This window comes from Pongo pygmaeus, chromosome 5 (assembly GCF_028885625.2).
Source record: "Pongo pygmaeus isolate AG05252 chromosome 5, NHGRI_mPonPyg2-v2.0_pri, whole genome shotgun sequence".
Classification (NCBI taxonomy): Eukaryota; Metazoa; Chordata; class Mammalia; order Primates; family Hominidae; genus Pongo; species Pongo pygmaeus.
The window spans coordinates 135,803,573-135,823,305 of record NC_072378.2 but is presented as its reverse complement, the minus strand read 5'-3'; the positions used below and the strand labels follow the sequence as shown (position 1 = coordinate 135,823,305).

At 34.7% G+C, this 19,733-nt stretch overlaps 1 protein-coding gene across 21 annotated transcripts in view; it reads left to right on the top strand.

Moving 5' to 3' along the window:
• AHI1 (Abelson helper integration site 1) overlaps positions 1-19,733 on the top strand; it is a 210,875-nt gene that overhangs the window by 23,028 nt on the left and 168,114 nt on the right. For 12 of the 21 annotated variants that reach the window (XR_008503349.2, XM_054493547.2, XM_063666622.1 and 9 more), the window contains 5 exons: positions 7,012-7,065; positions 8,273-8,829; positions 11,355-11,566; positions 16,985-17,204; positions 18,760-18,952. Coding sequence is in view for 19 of the 21 variants with exons in the window: in XM_054493547.2 (XP_054349522.2) it covers positions 7,012-7,065; positions 8,273-8,829; positions 11,355-11,566; positions 16,985-17,204; positions 18,760-18,952 (1,236 nt within the window). In the remaining 2 variants the exon portion in view is untranslated. The remainder of the gene's footprint in view (positions 1-7,011; positions 7,066-8,272; positions 8,830-11,354; positions 11,567-16,984; positions 17,205-18,759; positions 18,953-19,733) is intronic. The other 9 variants (XR_010126792.1, XM_054493553.2, XM_054493550.2 and 6 more) reach the window with 1 other exon arrangement.

Sequence of the window (19,733 nt, the reverse complement as noted above, 5' to 3'; positions counted from 1 at the left end):
CTGTCAGTTCAGCGTTAGAAAAAGCCTCCAATGTAATTCACAATATCCAAAGATTGAATTAGAAAACCATGAGATCATCTCAATAAATGGAGAAAAAAGACTTGACAACATTTATTACTCATTATTTTTTTTTTATTATTATACTTTAAGTTTTAGGGTACATGTGCACAATGTGCAGGTTAGTTACATATGTATACATGTGCCATGCTGGTGTGCTGCACCCATTAACTCGCCATTTGGCATTAGGTATATCTCCTAATGCTATCCCTCCCCCCTCCCCCCTATTACTCATTCTTAAACCAGCAATAGATGAGACTTGTCTAAGGTAATGAGTTATCTCAATGGATTTTTCACAGTCAGTTACAGATTGAACTCCTTGTTCTACTCATACTCTCAGTACAGCATTTGACTAGTCTAAAAAAAAAAAAAGAATAGACAGTAACTTTCTCAACCTAATAAAGGGCATCTAAAAAATCTGCAGCTAGCATCATGCTTAATGGCACAAAACTGAATGCTTTTGCTCTAAGCTGAGCATGTGTCAGTCACTGTGTGTATTCACAATTGTATTGGAGACCCTGACGAATGCGGTAATGCAATTTTTAAAGGCATACAGATTGTAAAGGAAGAAGTAAACTGTGTATTCACAAATAACATAATCGTCTATGTTAATATCCCAAAAAAATCTACAAAAAAGTGCTAGTAGAAGTTACAGGTGGTTCTTATGATGGGATTATGTCGTTTGTAAACTGAAAGTATCGTAAGTTGAAAATATATTTAATACGCCTAAGCAACCAAACATCAGAGCTTGGCCTAGCCTATCTTAAGTGTGCTCAGAACATTTACATTAGCCTGCAGTTGTGCAAAATTAATACCAAGCCTATTTTGTAATAAAGTGTTGAATATCTCACATAATTTATTAGATACTGTACTGAAAGTGAATAACAGAATAATTGTATAGATACTTGGAACTATGGTTTCTACTGAATGCGTGTTTATGCACCATCATAAAGTAAAAAAAATCGTATGTCGAACCGTCATAAGTAGAACCATTGTGATTCAGGGACCATCTGTATTAGGGAGCTTAGCAGAATATATGGTCAATGTGTAAAAACCAATTGTATTTCTATACCAGTAATGAATCACTTGAAATTAAATTTTAAAATAATTTATAATAGAAAAAATGTGTAGCATTCAGGGAAATTTAAAATTAAATTTTAAAATAATTTATAATAGAAAAAATGTGTAGCATTCAGGGATAAATTTATCAAAAATGTGCACTGAACCCCTCAAAGTGCTGAATATAAAGACCTAAGTAAATAGATATTCGTGTTCATGGATCAGAAGAATCAACATAGTCAAATGTCCGTTCTCTGACAAATGATCTGTTGACTTAATTCAATCCTAATCAATGCCAGGAGACTTTTTTTCTTTAAAATCTAAATGAGAAATAGACAGATCAGCAATTACAGTTAGATATGTCAGTATCCTGTCTCAGAAATTAATAGAAGAAGTAGTCAAAAAATCCGAAATTTATTGGGAACTGTAAACAACAGACCTAGAATAGCCACAACAATTTTGAAAAAGAAGAACAAAGTTGGAATTACACTTTCTGATTCAAAACTCATTATAAAGCAATAGTGATGAATACAATCTGGAATTGTCATAAAGATAGGCATATAAATCAGTAGAGCAGAATAGGGTATAGAAATAGATTCAAATATATATGTTCAATTGACTCTTAACAAAGTTGCCAAGGTAATTCACTAAAGGAAAGGATAATCTTTTCAATAAATGGTCCTGGAACAATCACATATTCATATATAATAAACTTGGGATCATGTCATGTTTAAAAATTAACTAGAAGTGGATCAAAGACATATTTAAGAGCTAAAACTGTAGAACTTATAAGAGAAACATAGGATAATTGTAACCTTGGGTTAAGCAAAGATTTCTCAGGATACAAAAACATGAACCATAAAAGAAAAAAGGGCTAAATTGGACTTTGAAAATTGAAAGCATTGCTACAAAAATGAAAATGTTTTATAGCTATAGGTTTGGATAAAATATTTTTAAAGCACTATCTGATAAAATGTTGTATCTAGAATATTTTAAGAGCTCTTACAGCTCACTGATATGAAAACAAACAGCCTAATTAAAAAGAGCAAAAGATTTGGACACTTAACGAAAGGACAGCTATAGATAGCAAATAGGCACATGTAAAGAGTCTTGCTGTCATAGTAATTAGGAAAATGCAGTTTAAAACAATACTGAGGTACCGTTGCACACCTAATACAACAGCTACAAAACAAAAATTGACAGTATTAAGTGCAGACAAGGATGGTAAGTAACTGGAACTCTTAGAAATTGCTGATAAAAATGCAAAATAGTACAGCCAGTTTGAGAAGCTGTTTGGCAATTGTTTAATAAGTTAAATATCTGCTTACCATGTAGCACAGCAGTTCCACTTCTGGGTATTTACCCAACAGAAATGAAAACATATCTAATACCAGCACAAAACTGGAAGTAATTCACATCTATTAATTGGTGTATGGAGAAACAAAATGTGGCATATAACTGTACAATTGAATACTACTCCACAAAAAAGGAATTAACTGCTATAAATACAGCAACATGGATGAATCCTAAAAGCTTTGTGCTGAATGAAGGAAACTAGACACAAAAGGCTATAGATGGTATAATTTCATTTATGTGAAAGTCTAGACAAGGCAAAGCTATTGTGATACCAGATCAGTGGTTGAGTAGGGACAGAGCATGGAGGGAAGGTGTTGACTCTGTAACAGGACATGTAGAATGATGGAAATGTTCAATGTCATGATTATGGTGGTGGTCACATGACTGTATACATTTGCCAAAATTCATTTAATTATACAATTAAAATTGGCAAATTTTATCGATGTAAGCTATATCTTAATAAAGCTGATTTTAATAGCAGACAAACCAATGCAAAAAAACCTGAATCATTTAAAGAGGTAAAAAAATTGGCAAAGATATAATAGGAACATGAATGAACAAATGTATTTGGGACGTTTCAAAATTCAAACATAATTTGATCCATGAAACTGTTGAATTCCACAAAGGAGACTTTTTTTAAAAAAACAATAGTACAGTACAACTAGAAGTTAACAAAAGTTTATAATTTACAAACTACTTGGGAATTTATCCCATAAAGCCGTTAGAGGGAAAAAGGAAATCAAAACCACAAAATCAGGCTATTTAAAAAGTAATGAAAATGTCAGTATAATGCTATGAAAGGTAGAGATGCTACTGAAGATACTCTGGAAACTTCATTCACTGCTATATTTAAAAAACAGAACTAAAGAAAAAGATAAATTAATAATAAAGTCATAAAATTAATGTTATTAGTGCAAAGGCTGACAGATCAGTGGTAAATAAACAAAAAACAGCCTTTTCTGATTAGCTTGCCTGGAGTTTCAATTTTAAAATTTTTTCCTTGAGACCACAAATCTTTCTTCTCTTTCTAATTCTTGATTAGCTCTTTTTCTAATTATTTCCTTCAGGAGTATCCTCACAATTTGTATATATTGGTGCTACATTATTGGTACTCACTGAAAAAGTAGAAACAAAAATTTGCGTATGCCCCATTTTAACATAATGGAAATTCAAGGTTATTGAGGTATGAATAAAAGTCATAAAAAACAAAAAGAAGATTCTGAAACAAATAGCAATTTTTTAAAATGTTATTTTATGTTCCGGGATACATGTGTGGGACTTGGAAGTTTGTTACATAGGTAACAAACCTATCCACCCATCACCTAGGTATTAAGCCACACATGCATTAGCTATTTATCCTGATGCTCTCCCTCCCCCAAACTCCCTGACAGGCCCCAGTGTTTGTCGTTCCTCTCCCTGTGTCCATGTGTTCTCAGTGTTCAGCTCCCACGTATAAGTAATAACATGCAGTGTTTGATTTTCTGTTCCTGCGTTTTATCCATGTCCCTGCAAAGGACATGATCTCGTTCCTTTTTATGGCTGCCTGGTATTCATTGGTGTATATGAACCACATTTTCTTTATCCAGTCTATCATCGATGGGCATTTGGGTTGATTCCATGTCTTTGCTATTGTGAGTAGTGCTGCAGTGAACATACGCATGCATGTATCTTTATAATAGAATGATATATATTCATTTGGGTATATACCCAGTAATGGGATTGCTTGGTCAAATAGCAATTCTGGTTCTAGGTCTTTGTGGAATCGCCACAGTGTCTTCCACAGTGGTTGAACTAATTTACATTCCCACCAACAGTGTAAAAGCGTTCCTGTTTCTCTATAGCTTCACCAGCATCTGTTGTTTCTTGACTTTTTAATAATTGCCATTCTGACTGGTGTGAGATGGTATCTCATTGTGGTTTTGATTTGCATTCTCTAACCATCAGTGATGTTGACCTTTTTATCATGTTTGTTGGCCCCATAAATGTCTTCTTTTAAGAAGTGTGTGTTCATATCCTTTGCCCACTTTTTTGTGAGGTTGTTTAGTTTTTTCTTACAAATTTGTTTAACTTCCTTATAGATTCTGGATATTAGACCTTTGTCAAATGGATAGATTACAAAAATTTTCTCCCATTCTGTAGGTTGTCTGTTCATTCTGATGATAGTTTCTTTTGCTGTGCAGAAGCTCTGTATTTTAATTAGATCCCATTTGTGAATTTTTGTTTTTATTGCAGTTGCTATTGACATTTTTGTTATGGAATCTTTGCCTGTGCCTATGTCCTGAATGGTATTGCCTAGATTTTCTTCTAGGGTTTTCATAGTTTTGGGTTTTACATTTAAGTGTTTAAGTTATCTTGAGTTAATTTTTGTATAAGGTATAAGGAAGGGGTCCAGTTTCAGTTTTCTGCATATGGCTAGCCAGTTTTCCCAGCACCATTTATTAAGTAGGGAGTCCTTTCCCTATTGGTTGTTTTTGTCAGGTTTGTCAAATATAAGATGGTTGATGTGTAGTCTTATTTCTGAGATCTTATTTCTGTTCCATTGGTCTGTATGTCTGTTTTTGTTCCTGTACCATGCTGTTTTGGTTACTCCAGTATAGTTCGAAGTCAGGTAGTGTGATGCCTCCAGCTTTGTTCTTTTTGTTTAGGATTGTCTTGGCTATACAGGCTCTTTTTTGGTTCCATATGAATTTTAAAGTAGTTTTTTTCTAATTCTGTGAAGAATGTCAATGGTAGTTTAATAAGAATAGCATAGAATTTATAAATTACTTTGGGCAATATGGCTGTGGATTTGTCATAAATGGCTCTTATTTTGAGGTATGTTCCATAAGTACCTTGTTTATTGAGAGTTTTTAACATGAAGCAGTGTTGAATTTTATCGAGGGCCTTTCCTGTGTCTATTCAGATAATCATATGGTTTTTGTCTTTAGTTCTGTTCATGTGATGAATTATGTTTATTGATTTGCGTTAGTTGAACCAGCCTTCCATCCCGTGGATGAAGCCGGCTTGATGGTGGTGGATAAGCTTTTTGATGTGCTGCTGGATTTGGTTGCAAGTATTTTATTGAGGATTTTTGCATCAGTGTTCGTCAGGGATATTGGCCTTAACTTTTTCTTTCTTTGTTGCGTCTCTGCCAGGTTTTGGTACCAGGATGATGCTGGCCTCATAAAATGAGTTAGGAAGTAGTCCCTCCTTTTCAATTATTTGAAATAGTTTCAGTAGAAATGGTTCCAGTTCTGTTGTGTACCTCTGGTAGAGTTCAGCTGTAAATCCATCTGGTCCTGGGCTTTTTTTGCTTGTTTGTTTCTAGGCTGTTTATTACTGCCTCAATTTCAGAACTTGTTGTTAATCTCTTCAGGGATTCAACTTCTTCCTGGTTCAGTCTTGGGAGGGTGTATGTGTCCATCAATTTATCCATCTTTTCTAGATTTTCTAGTTTATTTGCATAGAGGTGTTTATAGTATTCTCTGATGGTTGTCTGCATTTCTGTGGGGTCAATGGGGATATCCCCTTTATCATTTTTTATTGTGTCTATTTGATTCTTCTCTTAAGTGATTCTTGTGCCTCAGCCTCCCAAGTAGCTGAGATTACAGGTGTGCACCATCACACCTGGCTAATTTTTGTATTTTTGATAGAGATAGGGTTTCACCATGTTGGCCAGGCTGATCTCGAACTCCTGACCTCATGTGATCTGCCCACCTCGGCCTCCCAAACTGTTGGGATTACAGGCATGAGCCACCATACCCAGCCTCATTGATTTTTTGAAGGGTTTTTTGTGTCTCTATATCCTTTATTTCTGCTCTGATCTTGGTTATTTCTTGTCTTCTGCTAGCTTTGGGTTTTGTGTGTATGTGTATTTTCTGGGTTTTTTTCCTTATTTATTTATTTTTACTGTTTTAAATTAAATATTGCTTGTAAAACAGAACATGTGAAAATAATTAGATTTGATTAGTGAAGTTTTTTTGGAGGCTATGGCACCATAATTTACCCTCAAAGAACAGATAGAATTTGGAAATATATTTTAGGTGAGCAAAAGAGTCTTAGAGATGGTAAAATCTTAGATATGTATTGGGATACTAGTTCTTTCAGCATTTTTTAAATCACCTTTTTATATACATTGGATATTTTTTAACTACTTTTAAAATATGGGGAGTTTCAAAGCTCAAACTCCAGTATGTATTGTTGAGTTTATTCATTTCTGGCACATTTCTTCATTTTGATTTTAGATTCATCTTGTAGCACCGAATGTTAACATGTAAGGTTCATACATTACAATGTGACATTCTGCATGACAAAATGAATCCAAAGTGTTAATCCAAAATGTTAATCTGAAGTTACATTCAGAGATTATTAATGAAATTCTGGAAGCATAAATTATGAGAGTACTCATCAAATGCTCTAAAATAGTTTCACTATATCCAGGTAAAAAAACTAAATAATCTTCCCAATAATTCCACATAGTTGAACATTAATTATTGGGTTTTTCTTGATACAACTAATCTACACTTAGCTGAAACTTTGTTATTATGTCTTCTTTTTTAGCCTGACACTATTAGAAGCAATCCTCACTATATTAAAGAAACTACACGTGATGATGTAAGTACTGCTAACACTAACAGCCTGAAGAAGAGCATGAGAGTCACTAAAAACAAATTGAGGAATACACAGTCAGCAATGGTTTTTGTCCATTCTGTTTTTCAACACATCAGTTAAACTTTTATTTCTGTCATTCAGAATTTTATTTTAATATCAGCAGTTGGGTTTTCTTGCCCCAGTATGCTTTTGCATTTCTTTATTAATATTAATTATACTTATTTTAAATTCTTATATATGATATGTGTTTTCCTTTGGTGTTCATTTATTTATTGTATTTGATTTGGTGGCTTTCCTTCATTGTGCTACCTTCCTTTAGTGTTTAATTTTCAGTTGTCAAGCCATCTTTACATTTGAGAATCTCTCTTCTCTTCCTTGTTAGTTGTTTTTAACATGGTCTGCCTCTGCAGTTTATGGGAATTATACCTACCTGAAGCATACTGCCCTTTCTCTCTATGCTGGGATGCTTAATCCCATGGGTGAAAGTCAATACAAATGGAGGTGGGAAACAGAGCTGTTCATTCCAGCTCCTCGATTGGTCATCCTCTGGTTTATCCCCTCCTCCTCCTCCTTGTATTACTTGACTCTTATCCTTATTTATTTTTTTCTATTAAAAATATATCTCATTTTAAATAATTTTAATTGGGGAAAGAGGTACAAGATTGTTCTTAGTCTGTCATTGAATGTAACTTAATGTGTAATATTTAGCAGCATTTTAGTGGTACACTTTGATTTACTGCAGGGTAATCTTAGAGCTGTAGACTTTTGGTTTTAGAGTGTAATTATGAAGCAAAATAAATGACCCATGTATATTTCCTATTGGGTAACCTGAAATGTCACATTCAGTGGCTCTTTTAGCAATTTCTCAAATATCTATTACATTAGAGTGTAGATCATGAGGAAAATATGTATGAGGAAAACAGCATTTGAGATTTGAGCAATTAATTCACTTCTTATAGGTCCTTAAGTACTTTTTTCCCATGTCAATTAACTCATTTAATCTGAAGTTACATTCAGAGATTACTAATCAAATTCTGGAAGCATAAATTATGAGAGTACTCATGCTCTAAAATAGTGTCACTATGTCCAGGTGAAAAACTAAATAATCCTCCCAATAATTCCACATTGTCAAATATTAAATGTTAGGTTTTTCTTTATATAACTAATCTATGTGTAACTGAAACTTTGTTATCATGTCTTCTTTTCCTAGCCTGACACTATTAGAAGCAATCTTCCCCATATTAAAGAAACTACAAGTGATGATGTAAGTGCTGCTAACACTAACAACCTGAAGAAGAGCATGAGAGTCACTAAAAACAAATTGAGGAACACACAGTCAGCAACTGAAAATCCTAATGGTGATGCTAGTGTAGAGGAAGACAAACAAGGAAAGCCAAATAAAAAGGTGATAAAGACGGTGCCCCAGTTGACTACACAAGACCTGAAACTGGAAACTCCTGAGAAGAAGGTTTCTACACACCAGAAAATGCATGCAAAGCCACAGCCAGGTGTTGATCATCAGAAAAGTGAGAAGGCAAATGAGGGAAGAGAAGAGAATGATTTAGAAGAGGATGAAGAATTGATGCAAGCATATCAGTGCCATGTAACTGAAGAAATGGCAAAGGAGATTAAGAAGAAAATAAGAAAGAAACTGAAAGAACAGTTGACTTACTTTCCCTCAGATACTTTATTCCATGATGACAAATTGAGCAGTGAAAAAAGGAAAAAGAAAAAGGAAGTTCCAGTCTTCTCTAAAGCTGAAACAAGGTATTTTTACATTGATAAATGTAAAATATCCTCTTAGAAAAACACTCTATTATTTTCAGGTTTTAAATATTATCTGTGGTTTAACAAAGAAAATTCTTAGGCTTTTATTTGGAGACATTGCCACTAAGGTAAGAACAGCTAACGTTTACATAACACCTTACTATGTACTAGGTGCTTTACAAGAATTAACTCATTTATTTCTTATGACAATCTTATGAGGAAAAGTAATATTCTTCCTATCTTGCTGATGAGGAAACGGAAGTACAGAACTAGTAAGAGGCTGAGCCAGATCCTTGTCCCTACCCTGAACTACTCATTTACATCTGCTTTCAAAGTAATAGAAACCTAATTACTTCCCCTTTTTTGAGTTACAAATACCTGTTTGGATATATAAATATAACTTTTTTTCTTATACAAATAACATTAGCTCATTGTAGAAAAACTATTCAAAGATAATCACTATTGGCAATTTGGTATTCTAATCTTTTTCTTTATATGATGCTTATATATGTATGTACTTGTATACAGAGTGTGAGGTTAAGTGAACATACACATATTTATATGTTTTCTATTTGGAGAAAACAATAAGGTAAAAATGCTTTTTAACTGCTATAATTAACTTTGTTCCCCCCTGCAGTTCTTCTCTAGAGAAACAACTTGAGGTGGGAATATTCTATATGTGACTATTCCTTGGCATTCAGGATCAATTTCCCCTAAAGCCCTCAGCCAAAAATAATTCCCCTCTTTTCAAAAGCTAGGTGACTGGTGGTGATAAAGATATGGCAAACCAAGTTGCTGCAGGGACATGATAGTATATATTAGTTATCTGTTGCTCCATTAAAAAGATGATCCCAGAATTTAGCAGCTTAAGACAACAAGCATTTATTGTCTCGGAGTTTCTGTAGGCCAGCAATCTGGGAGTGACTTCACTGGGTGTCTCTGTCAATCACAGGTTGCAATCAGGATGTTAGCCGGGACTGAAGTCACCTCAAGCCTTGACTGGGGGAGGATCTGTCAAGTGACATAGCTGTTAGAAGGCCTTAGAAGATCCAGTTCTAAGCTCATTCATGTGGTTGTTGGTAGGCCTCAGGTCCTGACTAGCTTTGGGCCAGGTATACCAGTTCCTTGCCACATGGACTGTCTCCATATGGTCTACACACAACATGGCCACTTGCTTCCCCAGACCAAGGGCTCTGAGAGAGTGAGAGCAAGACAGAAGTCACAGTCTTTTTGGAACCTAATCTTATAAGTGGCATTCATTACTTTTATCATATTCTGTCTGTTAGAAGTAAGTCACTAGTCCAGCCCACATGCAAAAGGGGATTACACAAAGACATGAATATGAAGAGGTGGGGATCAGTAAGGTCCATCTTAGAGGCTTCCTACCATAGTATACTATAAGTCTTCCTTCTCATAGCTGCCACCTCTGTGGTAGACTGGTAAGCCATAGTCAATATGAAATAGGGTTAGCTCGTGAATTTTAAGTAACACGTGACAGTGGCACGCAAAGGGTAGCTGTGCTTAAAGAACTGAGTTTGGTGATGTGATCAAATAGAATGGCTTTCTGGAATGACTAATTTGAAATATTTCTCTAGTCTTATTTTCCTCAACCCATTTGTTTTTGAAACATGACTAAAAATATTGGAAATTAATTTTTTATTATTTACATGCAGATTTTTTACTTGATCATTAAAATGTTAGTAGGCTGGTTTTTCTTTAAACTCAGTATGCTTCTGGGTTGCTACTTCTTACCATTTACTAGTTCATGTGATATAGATTTTAATTTTAGTAATAGCCTTCTGAAAATGTAGTGACTCACCAACCACTAGAAAATAAAAGGAATTAATTTTTACCTAGAAATCCCTGCCTGAGCAACATAGTGAAACTCCACCTCTACAAAAAGTACAAAAATTAGCCAGGTATGGTGGCATGTGCCTGTAGTCTCAGCTATTTGAGAGGCAGAAGTGGGAGGATTGCTGGAGCCTGGGAGGTTGAGGCAGCAGTGAGCTATGATTGTACCACTGCACTCCAACTTGGGCAACAGAGCGAAACCCAGTCTTAAAAAAAAAGAAAAGAAAAAAGAGAAATCAAAAGTTGTGCATGTGAAGCCTCTTGAAGACAGAACAAACCTAGAATACTTCTTATACCTTTAAATAAGGTAATTTAAAAATTGGTTGATACATCATTTACTTGGCAGCAGGGTGGGCATGCTTTGATAAGTCCTATGTAAAGAGAGATCAATTGCTCATAAAATATTAATACAATTTCCCTTTCCCCGGGGGTTTAGAGCTCAGTTTTAGTTGAATCGTGTAACTCCTCACGAAGTATAAAATACCACCTATGATACCTATTTGACAGCTAACCATTTTAGTGTATAAGAAAATATATGCATCTCTCAAGAGACAATAATAGTGATTTTAGGATTATCTTTGCTCCTATTTACTGTTCACTGTGTTGCATCATGAATAATAATAATTATAATAATAATATATCTGTAATGGCTGATACTTGGATTATATTTGTAGTACATTGACCATCTCTGGTGACACAGTTGAAGGTGAACAAAAGAAAGAATCTTCAGTTAGACCAGTTTCTTCAGATTCTCATCAAGATGATGAAATAAGCTCAATGGAACAAAGCACAGAAGGCAGCATGCAAGATGATACAAAACCTAAACCAAAAAAAACAAAAAAGAAGACTAAAGCAGGTTTGCTCTACAAATTAAATGAAAAATTGTGTACGTTGGTAGAAATAACTTGATTCTAGGAATTTTAGCCCTTTAAAACTGATGGGTATACTTGAAAATAATTCAATATAGGATATTTGGTACTTGTTCTTGAATTCATCTAGATTAAAGCACACATGTATTTGTAGCTGTAGGTCTCTGATGAGTTTGTATCACTTGAGTCTTCTCTGATTTTTTTTTTTTTTTTTTTTTTTTTTTTTTTGCGATGGTGTCTTACTCTGTCTCCCAGGCTGGAATGCAGTGGCACGATCTTGGCTCATTGTAACCTCCACCTCCCAGGTTAAAGCGATTCTCCTGCCTCAGCCTCCTGAGTAGCTGGGATTACAGATGCACGCCACCATACCTGGCTAATTTTTGTATTTTTAGTAGAGACGGGGTTTCACCATGTTGGCCAAGCTGGTCTCGAACTCATGACCTCAAGTGATCCACCTGCCTCAGCCTCCCAAAATGCTGGGATTACAGGCGTGAGCCACCATGCCTGACCTTCTCTGATTCTTGACATACTTTAAATTCAACTCTAAAATGATACTGACTTTGTAGTTGCTATTGTGGCATAGAGGATTTCTTCTTTAAACCATTGAGTTTACATCCTCTAAATGGTTAGAACTCAGTTGTTGAAAGCTATAAATGGTCAGCAGCCAATAAACATTTCTGATGTTAAGGCTGCATCCTGTCCAACATGGTATCCTCCCAGTTCCTCAGCCTAATACCACTTCTCTTTCCTTTCTCAACTTTCTCTTTGCCTTGTTGATTTCTGTCTTCTCCTTTTCTTGTTTGTTTTCTCTTATTTTTCTTTACATGTTCTTTTCTACTCATACATCCTTTTTTAGTCTTTCAGTTTCCATTTGATTGGCCAAAAATTGGTATTAAAATGGGCAATTTTAGATTTTATGGTACTTATTCATTAGAAGATGTAAGTGATGATGTTTTGTGGTTTCTATAATTAAAATTTTAAAATCTTTTGTTAAAGCATAATGTGTATATAGATATATATAGAAAAGCACTAAGCAGTATACTTGTTTTATGTGTTTCTATATATATAAAGCACTAAGCAGTATACTCATATACATATTTTTAAAGTTTTTTCACAAACTGAACATACCTATAAAATCATTACCTAAATTAGGAAACAGAACATCATTAGCACCCAGAAAAATCACCTTCACGTTAGTTGCCCTGTGTGAGTAACCACTACCTTGCCATCTAACAGAGTTTATTTTTACTTATTTTTATACTTTAATATGAATAGAATGATAAATACTGTGCTCCTTGTGCCTGACTTTTTTTACTCAATGTTAATTTTGTAAGATTTATACTACTGTTGCTTGCATACAGTTGAGCTTATTCATTCTTAATTCTGTTTTTGTATTATTTAGATATCCATTGTGTGACTATACCACAATTAATTTGCCTATTTTATTGATGGTCATTTGAGTTGTTTCTAGTTTTAGGCAATTATAAGTAAAGCGGTAATTCACATCGCAGTCATGTATTTGGTAAGCACATGCATACCTTTATCTTGGGCATATTGTTAGGAGTGGAATTGCTGTCATAGATTATGTATATTTTTTGCTTTCATAATTACGTCCAGTTTTTCAAAGTTGGTTTACCAGTTGACGCTAGCAGTGTTTGAGAGTTCCAGTCACTCCACATCTTTAACAACATGTAATACTGTTTTTTAACATTTTAGTCATTCTTAGGAGTGACTAAATTCCTCGTTCTTCAGGAATGTATAGTGATATTCATTTTGGTTTTAATTTTATTTCCATGGTAACTAGTGAAGTTGAGTGTTTTCATGTTTATCAACTACTTAGATTTTGACATTTGTAAATATATTCAAGTTGTCTGTGCATTTTTTAAAACACAGAATTGTCTTTTTCTAATTGATTTGTAGTGATAGGTTTATATACCTCAATATGAGATTATTCTCAGATATAAATACCTACCCACATTCATATCGCAAATGTCGTCCTACTCTGGTTTGATTATTTCTCTCTCATTGGTGTCTTTTGATAAACAGAAATTTTTGTATTGTCCTGTTTATCCATTTTTTTCCTTTGATGGTAAGTGCTGTGATTTAAGAAATCTTTCCCAAGTTCTGAAGATATTTTTCTAAAAGTTTTATTCTAAAAGTTTTATTTTAAAAGTTTTACTGTTTCTGTTTTACTTTTCACATTTAGATATGCAGTTCATCTGGAATTGGTTTATGTTTATGATAGGAAGCAGTGATCAAGATACCCATGTGAATATATATTACAATTGACTCAGTACCATTTACTGAAGAGAGTGTCTTTTTCCCTCTGTGTTGCAGTGTCACTTTTCCCATAAATAACATGACTGTGTTACGTGTGGATCAGTTTTTGTAGTCTCTATTCTTTTACATTAGACAGTTTGTACCAACACTACCGTGTCTAAATACTGTAGCTTTTTAATAGGTCTTGCTATTTAGTATTATACTCTAGCTTTTTCCTTCTTCATCTGCATTGTCTAGGCTATTCTTTACTTTGCATTTCTGTATGGATTTTAGAAGAGCTTCTCCGTCTTCCCTCTTCCTTTTTACCCTCATTCTGTCTTGCAAGCTGTGATTTTGATCTAGACTGGGTGAATCTAAAGAGTCACAGCATAACAACTCTCTAAAGAGACTTGACATTTTTACAAAGTATTGATTCTCAGGCTATGAATTTGGTATGCACTTCCATTTATTTGCATCTTATTTAATATATCCCAGCAATATACATTTCAGCAGAATCTCTCCTTAGATTTATTCCTAGGATTTGATGTTTCTTAATGATATTGTAAATGGCATTTTAAAAATTTTTGTGTTTTATTTGTTGCTGGTACATATATGTAGAAATGTATTTAAAATTTTTTAACATTGTATCCATTGATTTGCTAAATTCACGTATTGCAAGAGTTTATTTATTTATTTTTGAGAGAGGGTCTTGCCCTGTCACTCAGGCTGGAGTGCAGTGGCGTGATCTCGGCTCACTGCAACTTATACTTCCCAGGCTCAAGCGATCTTCCTACCTCAGTCTTCCAAGTAGCTGGGACTACAGGCATGCACCACCATTCTTGGCAATTTTTTATAGAGACAAGGTCTCACTACATTTTCCAGGCTAGTCTCAAACTCCTGGGCTCAAGCAGTTCTCCCACCTCAGCCTCCCAGAGTGCTGGGATTACAGGTGTGAGCTATCGCTGCCCACAGAGTTTATTCTTATATTGTTTTGATTTTTCTACATATGCAATCATGTAATATGTTAATAACGATAGTTTTATCGCTTCTTTTTCAGTCCTTATGCCTTATCATTTTGCTTGCCTTGATATAAATCAAGATTTAATTTCTTTATTATCAATCTTTTTTTTTTTTTTTTACTTCTTTCAGCTGTTTGATAGACTGTAGTTTTTGAGGGATGTGTCTATTTAATCCAAATTTTGGATTTCTATAGCATCTGAAAGGCTGTCCCATTTTTTCATTCATGGTATTGGCAGTTTGTTTTCTCTCAATTTCTTGATCAGCCTTAGGATTTTAAATTTATGAGTCTTTTCAAAAACCAACCTTTAGCTTTGATTTTCTCTATTGTACATTTATATACTATTTTAGTGATTTTTTTCTTGTAACTGTATTATTTTCCTTCTTTGTACTTATTTGGGTTTGATTTGCTACTTATTTCTAGCTTTAAAATTGGGTTTTATAAGAAAGATTTCAGGCTTCTTTTATATGCATTTAAGACTAAATTTCCATTTAAGTACTACTTTACCTGCATCTCCAAAATTTTTAATATTGTGTATTTTTATTATTTAACACAAAATATTTTCTAATTTCCATTTTAATTGATCATTATTTATAAGTATGTTGCTTAGTTTCAGGCAGCAGATGCTTTTCTAGTTATCTTTTATTGGTTTCTGTCCTCCATTGTTGTCGGATAACATAATATGAATGATTTCAATCCTCTGAGTTTATTGAGGTCTTTTTTATGACCATTTTATGGTCAGATTTGGTAAATAGTCCATGCTCATTTGAAAAGAATGCAATTTCTAAGGTTGAGTGCAATGTCCTATGTATGTCAGTTAGGTCAAGTTTAATTGTGCTCAGTTCTTATCAATTTTTTTGGTCTACTTAGTCTATCAGCTGTTGAGAGAGGTATTAACATTTCCATTCCGATTTTGAGTTTATTTTTCTTGTATCTCTTGTCAAGTTATCACTTTTATCATAGTACAGCGCCCTTCTTTATCTCTAATAATTCATAGCCCTAAATGATTTTTTAGCCCTAAATACAATGGGAGATCCAGTTTAGCCCTTCAATACTTTTCCACTTAGCCATTTAGTCTTCTGTCTCATGCCGCTTCAAAATTTGGCAAATTCTTTGAGCAGGAGACTGGCTATATGTTAGACATCCTTCAGGTATCCATTTTTGTCACTCTAGCCCCCCCAGCATGCCAAAATCTCTGCTGGTTTCTCTGTCCCTCAGTAGCAACCTTCTGCCAGAAATCACACCTGGATTATCAACCTAGAACTGTGACCAGAATTGGTAGATGACCCCAGATGAAAAGTTGCTCTTGGTCGTCAATGTAAATAGACCACACCCTCCAGGGCTTCACCTTTGCCTGTTTTGTTTCGGTCCCCTTCCCCTGGCAGATCATGGTCTGCTAGCACCACAAGCCTGGGAGATTTCACTACCTCTCTAGCTTCTCTGTAGCATCAGAATTCAGTTTTGTGAGAAGAATTGGTCATGTGTTTGAGGCTTCTCAGATCTCCAGTTTTATCATTTTAGTCCTGTGGAATCACTAAAAGTTTTGTTTATTTCTCATTCTCCTGGCAGTGACTTTCTGCCTAAGCCAAACTCTGATCTTCAGCTCACACTCTGAATCAGCAAATGTCCCCAGAGACAAAAACAGCTGCCAGTCCATCAGCTGACCTCTGACTGATTCTCCCTTTCTGGAATTTTAATCTGTCTACTATACCTTCTTTCTGTACTTTTCTGATACCTCTAAAATTTAAAATAAGATATTTGTAATTTATTTGGCTCTTTCCAGTTGTTACCCAAAGTGTTTACCTGCTGCATCCTACTCAGAATTAGAAATTCTAGTTGAGTCATATATATTCTACTTAGAAAATACCTAGATAAAGTTACTTTTCTGACTTTGACTCTCTTTTTTTTTCTTTTTATGTTTCTCCTACTTATTAGGAAAAATATAAACAAGGAATTTTCACCTTATTTGTAATGCATTAGCAAATGTAGTATTTTACTTTCACACTATGGTTTGCTGTTGTGTGGCTTTTTCTTTCTTTCCCCTTGAAGTTCCTTTGAACACAGTGAACTCATCATAGATCTTAAAGATTAGGTTATATGTAAATACTACTATGGGAACAACTAATTATAACATTGATTTTTTTTTCCATACGTGTAGTTGCAGATAATAACGAAGATGTTGATGGTGATGGTGTTCATGAAATAACAAGCCGAGATAGCCCGGTTTATCCCAAATGTTTGCTTGATGATGACCTTGTCCTGGGAGTTTACATTCACCGAACTGATAGACTTAAGTCAGATTTTATGATTTCTCACCCAATGGTAAAAATTCATGTGGTTGATGAGCATACTGGTCAATATGTCAAGAAAGATGATAGGTAATTTTTTTTAATTGCACAGCTAATTCTTGAAACTGAAACTAGTCGAAGTCTTTTTTCTGCCATTGCTAGTTGAAAGTCAGTGGGAATAGAGTTATGGATTTGTATTAGAGAATAGCCTACTAGTTGTAGGTGTTCATCAATCATTAACATTGATCAGAATGTTGTAGAAGAAATGGAGAACATCTAATTCAGTAATTACTTTTTTTCTGAGATGGAGTCTCGCTTTGTCGCCCAGGCTGAAATGCAGTGCTCAATCTCGGCTCACTGCAACTTCTGCCTCCCGGGTTCAAGCGATTCTACTGCCTCAGCCTCCCAAGTAGCTGGGATTACAGGCACCCGCCACCACTCCTGGCTAATTTTTGTATTTTTAGTGGAGGCAGGGTTTGGCCAGGCTGATCTCGAACTCCTGACCTCAGGCGATCTACCTGCCTCAGCCTCCCAAAGTGCTGGGATTACAGGCATGACCCACCGCGCCTGGCTCAGTAATTACCTTTAAATGGAAGGGAATAATTCATTTTAAGTGGTAGAGAGCTTCTGCCAGCTTAGTAGACATAATTTATGACATAAAGTTGCATTGTAAATATTTTATATTGCATTGTAAATGCTAATTGTCTAACCTCATATTTTTCTTTTGAAAGTAATGTTATCTGGGCTTCAGGTAAGGTAAATGAATCTTGAATGTTTTTTCTAAGAGTACTTCTATAGCTAATGCATGCTTGAAATCCCAAATGAAAAGTACAATGAAATACACATTTATTCTAGAATTTTTTAAAAAATTGTTTGGAAAGCCAGTGGGGAATGGAAACAGGAAGATTGTCCAAAAAAAACCCATTCACTTATTCATTTGCCTTAGGGCACACAAAGAAAATATGACAACTCAAAGGGTTTACAGTCTTGTGCCTTTTTTATGTAAAATCAATTTTATGTCTTTTTTTTTTTTTTTTTGAGACAATATCTCACTCTGTCTCACTGGCTGGAGTGCAGTGGTGCAATCACAGCTTACTACAGCCTCAACCTCCCTGGGCTCAGGTGATCCTCCCACCTCAGACTCCCAAGTAGCTGGGACTGCAGACATGTGCCACCATGCCCAGCCAACTTTTTTTCTATTTTTTGTAGAAACGAGGTTTCACCATGTTACCCAGGCTGGTCCCAAACTCCTGAGCTCAAGCAGTCCACCTGCCTCAGCCTCCCAAAGTGCTGGGGTTACAGGCATGAGCTGCTGTGCCTGGCAATGTCTATTTTATTATAAACGCTTATAAAATTCTGAAGGAGTTAGTTTATCCCAGCTTTATATGGCAAAGGTGTAATCATACTTCTCACTTTATAATAAAATAATCATGTGAAGCCGATTGATAGTATACAAATGTAAGAGGGACTGTTACTTTTAAGTCTTATAAAATTTGTGAGTTTCTAGATGGACACTCAAAATAATTTTTCCTTTTGTATTATTATGACTATTCATTATTTCTGGTTGCCTCACCTTGTACACTATATATTTTTTCTCACCTCAAAATTATAAAAATTGTGTTAATGGAAGTATTTTTTTGTACAGTGAACGGCCTGTTTCATCTTACTATGAAAAAGAGAATGTGGATTATATTCTTCCTATTATGACCCAGCCATATGATTTTAAACAGTTAAAATCAAGACTTCCAGAGTGGGAAGAACAAATTGTATTTAATGAAAATTTTCCCTATTTGCTTCGAGGCTCTGATGAGAGTCCTAAAGTCATCCTGTTCTTTGAGGTATGAATTGAATGGACCAATTCAAATTAAATGATAGTTAATATTTAATAGCACAAATGTAAGCTATTATTTTTAGTAGTCCAATAATGCAAAAAAAAAAAGTTGTGTGAGAATTTAATCTCTAGGATTTAGTGTTTGTAGAATGCTGTGGAATACAAGTGAGACGCCCTTTTATAAACAGTGATAGCATATTTGCTGAGTGTTTACTATTTAGCCATTTGGCCTACTTTGTATCATTTAATAATTACAACAGCCCTGTGACTGTTAACTGTAGTGAAGTGATGAATCCACTCGATATGAATGCATTTCTCCATTTTAAACCCATTTCACAAAGCATAAACTCATTTAACCGTCAGACACCCTAAGAATATGTGTACCACCTGGATAAATAAAGATAAATGTACACAGATCAGTTAATGCAATTTAATATATACAAAAATGATGTAGAACTTATGATATGTGAAGGGTTAGTGGCGGGTCAGGGGAGTCAGGGAAAGCTTTATGGAATAGATGGCTTTTGAGCTGACTAGTTGTTATTATATAATTTTCTTACTGAAAATGATAACAAGGTTTGGAATAAAAGTGATTTCCCCAAAGTTACTCAAATTTTAAGTTTAAGAAAATGTGTTTGGAGATAGTTTGAACCTAGAATACCACATTTCTTTTCTCTATCATGTGTTCTGTCTCCATAAGCAAAGGAAAATAGAGAAAGCCCCCTTCCAGTGTAAGCTAGATGGAGAAGTTTAGCATGGGAACAGCAAGGGACTTGGCATAACCAGTG